This window comes from Conger conger, chromosome 10 (genome assembly GCF_963514075.1).
Source record: "Conger conger chromosome 10, fConCon1.1, whole genome shotgun sequence".
Taxonomy (NCBI): Eukaryota; Metazoa; Chordata; class Actinopteri; order Anguilliformes; family Congridae; genus Conger; species Conger conger.
The window spans coordinates 19411202-19417530 of NC_083769.1; the positions used below are offsets into that span (position 1 = coordinate 19411202).

Below are 6329 nucleotides of genomic sequence, written 5' to 3' on the forward strand. Positions count from 1 at the left end.
GGTTGCACCTCGAGGTAGCCTAGTGGTATAGGAGGCTGCCGGAGGGCTTGCATAACTTTCATACAATAAGGACACAAACAAAGATACTTTTTTATTACTTTCTGAAGCCAGAACAAAAATCAGCTTTGAAACTCATGAAGACCTGTGTTTACAACTTACACACTGCTACTGCTGCTGTGACTGTTCCATACAATGTCCTCAGTGCGCAATTCAATTTATTGCAAAGAAAATTGACCTCAGAGCTTCCCTGAGGGCACGAACTGCTTTGATTGGCTGGTTATTAGGGGGCAGAGAGAGGTGGGGCTTTCAGTATAGCCTGGTTGCACTTCCAGCCTGGATTGCAACAAAACAAAAGTTTTCCTTCAAAAGTTTTTATTTTTTTATTTTTATGGCAGGGTCTGTTTCGATGTTTTTTTATTCATAGCTGTGTATTTGTGTTCTTAAGGTGCAATATATGCATTTTGTATGTCAGAACATACAATAAACAGCTCTTATTTTTTATACATGTTCATATATGTGATATACACTCAGTGACCACTTTATTAGGTAGACCTGTACACCAGCTTGTTAATGTAAATAGTCAAGCAGCCAATCATGTGGCAGTAACGCAGATGTGGTCATGCGGTCAGGATTCTTGGTGCCGGACAGGGTGGTTTGAGTATCTCAGAAACTGCTGATCTTCTGGGAGTTTCTAGAGTTTGCAGAAAATGGTGCGAAAAACTAAAAACATCCAGTGAGCAGCAGGCAAAAACATGTTTTTAATGAGAGAAGTCAGAGGAGAAGGGACAGACTGGTTGAAGCTGACAGGAAGGTGACAGTAATGCAAATAACCGCGCATTACAAAAGAGCATCTTTGAACACACAACGCATCGCATCAAACCTCTAAGTGGATAGGCCACAGCAGCAGAAGATCAATAAGTCTAATAAAAACCTGATAAAGTGCTCACTGAGTGTGTTATGGTATAAATACAAATCTTTCATACAATTGCATGATACAAAATATATGATGGAATCATTCATGGCATTTATGGACTTATCCTGTTTTATAAATTATAATTCAGTTTCACATTGAATGCTGTTCTGACTCTGCTCTGGCTTTTTATCCAATGGTAGCGGCTCCCCCTCTCACTGGGATCGGTCTTATGTGAGTGAATGTTGCTGAGTGTCTCCCAGTCCAGCTGCTTTGGCAGTGACTGAACTGTTTGCTCATTATAGCGGATTCACTCATGAGTGATTAAGTTCCAAACATGGGGTCTGTGCTCGTTCAACAGAACGGACTGTCACAAACCTGAGGGTGAGGACCACATAGTGAACAAAGCACACAGTATAACTCATTTATAATTAACGGCGTAAAATCTCAAAATGTAAATTTAATTAAATTGGATGTGTCCATTTATTATGAAAAACAATACTCTAGTCTTGCATATGAATATGGTCTAATAAGTTAGCCCTCAAGCAAAGAAAAATAAAGTTATAATTACATTTGGATATTAAACTCTGCTATGTTGATAATGGTTTAGGGATGAGATAATTAAATTGGACATAAACTGGGTCAGTGTGAAATATAGTCCATTTCAGCATCTCATAAGTTAGTTCTCAGCAGTATTCCGCTTTGTGTTTGAGTAGGAACTTGTCTGAGGTAATTGCATCTGTATGAAAAAAGTATCAAACAAAATATTATTAAAGATGGAAAAGTCACCAGATATTGGGCCTCATTTATCAATATTTTCGGAAATCCGTGTGCAAATGTATGTGTGATCTGAGACGAACTAAGAAATCCGGCTGGATTTATCAAACACACTTACAGACAGCTTTTTTTTCATATACGTGTGTATGTTGATAAATACCAAGTAATCGTACATCAAAGACACATTCATGAAATTTGTGATTAGCATAAATTGACGCCCCTAAAATACCGTATATGGAATCTGGCTTATTTAAAGAGCGAACACACTCACTATAATTGCCATGCTTTGATCTCCTGTAAATTAACTTTCAGACTATGGATCTGAATCTTCTTGGGCGGCCTGTACCGTAGTGGTTAAGCCACAATAACATCCGCACAGCCATTGGGCCCTTGAGCAAGACCCTGCATTGCTCCAGGGGAGGATTGTTTCCTGCTTAGTCTAATCAACTGTACAAATGCCATTAATGTAATGTAAATGTAATGGGTTTGAATCGGTAAAAAAAAATTAAAAAATTAAAACCCCGCACATCCTGTAGCACAAGAGTTGCCGACCCCAGATCTAAACCATTCTGCACTGGTTCAAAACTACCATTTCTAAAATAAAATATAGCCAGTATGATTTTACTGTATTGCTACTTGTATAAACCATGGCTCAGATGCAAGTAATTGGGAGTCCAAACATTTAAACTGAACAAATGCAAAATTCATATTGCTTTTATTTGCATTCCAAGGGCTGTGTCTTTCTGCCTCCAGCCAAATGCATGGTGGGATAGGCTTCGGCCCAGTTACACTGTGACCAATAAGTGGGTTAGATAAAGGATGAATGTATTTCATGGTTGCTACAAGGGGAGGGATTCAATTTAATACACTTAAATCCAGTTAAAAGCTTGGATTCATCCAATATTTTCCCATAACAAATTTAAGATAACCCTTACATTTGTTTGTTAGCTAGTTTAAAAAATAAACTGCTTTTCTTGCCGTATTAGCAAACCGCAGTGGAAGTGAGAGGTTCTGGCCAATTAAATGAGATTTCACACACTGATTCAATGGGTTGCATCTGATTTATCAGGTAGTAGTAAACATGTCGTGCCTATGCTAAATGTCTGGCTGCTAGCTAAATGTGATATTCTCACAAAAATATAAGCCTATATAAGCTGAATGCAAGTGATGCAGCCAATAAGTTGATCAATTCATCAAATTCTGCAAATTGTGCAGCAAGCTTTCTCAAGCCCAGCATGGTTTCAAAGTTGTGGATTCCTGCCGTGCGTTTTTGTGAAATACCCTCTCAATAGGCTTAGGTTATTCATGAAGCTGTTGTGCATTAGGATTACCTGCAAACACGCATTGGGCCATGTTAGATGTTGAACAGTGGAGCTTTTATTCAGCTTTCCCCCTGCAACACACATTACTCTGTTTTCCCTCAGAAGGAATTTTAAACCATCACCCTTTCTCGTGTTTCCACGTCTTCAAATTGGCATTTTAAGCATGAATCAGTTTAGTTCTTGCCTAAGTCAGTCAGCTGGCTATAATTCCTTTTATAAGAATAGAATAAGCTTTAGCCTGGAGAGTTGGACATTTTTTTCCATTGTTGTTATTTTCCTTGTTAGTCAATGAACGAGAGGGTAATCTACTCCACAATGTACTATTTGTGTTCTCTTTTGTTTTTTAAATGCTCTTTTCTGTAAATTGAACTGAAAACATCAGTATAACTCTTAACCCAGAACCCATCTAAAAAAGGTAAAAATTTAAACAGGTCATTGTTTAGGGTTTTATGGCATGTACAAGAACAAAACTGATGTGACAAAACCACATATGGAATGAAATTCTAGTTTGCAATCAAGTAACACATACATAGAAATATAGCAGATGGATAGCTTTGTATATGTACAGTTTAGCATAAGAAAGCATAAGAAACCTAAACTGGCATTTCAATGTACTGTACTCAAGAATAAATATCTTCTTTTGTCGTTAACTTTAAGGAGCAGATAATGCCTTAATGTTGTTGAGGAGCCTGAAGAAGTATCGCAAAGTGATGGACAGATGAGGGATGGGCAAAACAATAAATGTAGTATACATTCGTTGAAATCTGTATTTCATGTGCAATATGGACCGTTTGTCGTTTCCTGCAAAGCATCCAACACTCTTGTGATTTTGATATTTCTCTCTTTTGGAGCTACTGTATTGGATATTTTGGAACAAACCTTTGCCCACTCCTGAGACAGATTGAACAGAGAAACTGTAACGTGTTTGGCTAAACAAAAGGCATGTTCGGCAAAGAGAGTACTGACAGTTGTGGCACACTGCAGTGCATTTGGCAGGAACGGGCGTGTCAGAGTGCCATCTCCATCCTCATCATGCTGAGCCTGGCCAGCCTGGTGACCCAGCGGTGCGCGTGCGTGTTGGCGTGGGTGAACGTGTGCTCGAAGCCCAGCTTGCGGTAGAGGCCGAGCGCGGCGGTCTGCGCCGAGCTGGTCTCCAGAACAACGCGGTCGAAGCCGCGCTCCTGGCAGAAAGCCAGCGCGGTCTGAGCCAGTTGCAAGCCCAGGCCCTGGCGTCGCCGCGGGAACGAAACCACGGTCCCGATCACCTCGGCGTAGCTCCCGTCCCCTTCGTCGAATCCGCCGTTAGTGCCGTCGCCCCTCTCCTTCTCCTCCCTCCTCCCCAACACCGCCACCATCCCCACCACCTTGGGCCTGCCCCGGACCTGGGCCTCCGCCACCCAGAAGCAGCTGTCCGGCCTGTCCAGGAAGTGGCCCGGGATGTCGGCCATGACCGTGCGCAAGCGCTCCCTCAGGTGGGCATCGTAGATCTCGAAGCAGCAGTAGTACACCAGCCCCGCCCACGCTCCGCCCGCCAGCAGAGCCATGAAGTACGAGCTGCCCCCCAGCACGTACCCCGCCATGGAGATGCTCAACGTCACCCCCATGTGGTCCGGGTTGGTCATGGCCTGGAAAAACGCTGGGTAGATGTGCTCCATCATGCCGAAGCGAAAGAGGGAGATGACGCCGTCTTTATCTGCTGGCTTGTAGAGCCTGATTTCACACTGGACTGGAAGAGAAGGGGGGAGAAGTTATCAAAAGAATAAAATACATAATTGCCTTAAGTGGAAAATACACGTACATTTCACAATTCACATATTAACAAGGTGAGGTGGTCACTGAGCAAGGCAAGAATAACTTGGGTAAAAGCCTAGGTAAAATGTATTGGAAATTTGAATTAGAATGTTTAATGATTCTTAATACCTTTTACGACCATGAAATGTCCCATATATCAAAAACAAATTCTGATGTAATGTCTGAAATGCTGCTACTTGGTTGAAATCCATGCAAAATAAGATTCTGATCTGATTTGATAGCAATTTGATTTGATAACAATCGGAACAAAACCCAAACAACAATAAACCTGTGACACTGACATAAACTGAGTAAAGGGTGGAAACGCTTTATATTCATATTCACTATTCATCAGAACATTATGTGAATGTGAAGCTCATTGGTACTCCTGATGAGACAACAGTTCAGCTGTGGTTAGCCCAAAATATGAGCGACACACAGTAGCTGAGCCTGTGAAACCTTTTTGGTAAAAAAGGTATTTAAATGAAACACTTACCGTTGCTTTTTGACTCCATTCTGTTACTTCTGTCTTTTCCTCTCCCTTTTCCTGGCTCACGGTCCCCCACCTCTCCCTCTCAAGCTCTCTGTGAACTTTAGCCACAGTAATCTCTAAACCGTTCACAAAGTGCCTCAGAACAAGTACCACACAGACACATGCACACACGCAAGCACACACACAGGAATTTGATCAAACTCATAATCCCCCAGTGCCCATGCCATTAGTTAAGGTTTGAAAACCTTAAACCAATACTGTTATGCAGTGAATATGACTTCCTGGAAATAACTGTGAACAGGTCATTTTTATTTTTCATTTTAGATGTGAATACTTCAATGTCGATAATAAAACATACATAAAACATGTGCAAGCAAGGATATTTCATTTTCCAATCCAGTGACCATCTTGGGTGATTTTATCGGTGACTGAATAACTAGAAGATATAGCATCATACTTCTTAAAACCTTTATGCACAAAATCATTTTTTGAATTCCCACATTCAGCCCTAAGCACTATATAACTCCCATACAAATAAAGTTTGACTGAGCATTTTCTGCTTCTATGCGACACCGAAGTACTTCATTTCAAATAAGAGTCAAAGTCTAAACCCTGCGAAACCAATGGTTTCACTTGCAAAGGTGTCCAGCATTCCAAACTAGAGGTCTGTCTTCAACCTGGATGACCCATAATTTCCTTTCTATGTCCACGGTTCAGTAATATCTCCATTAAGCATATGCTGAAATAGGCAGGTACCTTATTAGCTACTCATACAGATATAGATTTGTGGGAAGGGTAGATTAGGACCATTGAGCTGAGATGATAGTGCTGTCACCCTGTTACTGCATGTGAATGCTCAGGTTTGCTGTGTTGAGTTCTTGTGCAGGATGATATCATAGCACAACAGGGCTTTTCTATATCACACTCATACCTCTACTTGTGCTTTACTTAACATTGTAATTATCTAGTTCCTAATCTATTTGTATTTGTGCTTTCCCTTTTCCCCCAGTTCACAGGCCGACCTGCTCATAGTTGA

General features: G+C 41.1%; 1 protein-coding gene across 1 annotated transcript; it reads right to left on the reverse strand.

The window, feature by feature from the left end:
* Positions 1-4016: 4016 nt before the first annotated feature.
* Positions 4017-5315, reverse strand: LOC133139490 (N-acetyltransferase family 8 member 3). The gene is made up of 2 exons (XM_061259069.1): positions 5297-5315; positions 4017-4735 (listed from the first exon to the last, which is right to left on the reverse strand). Exons 1-2 carry the CDS (start codon positions 5313-5315, stop codon positions 4017-4019), a joined length of 738 nt encoding a protein of 245 aa, XP_061115053.1.
* Positions 5316-6329: the final 1014 nt, after the last annotated feature.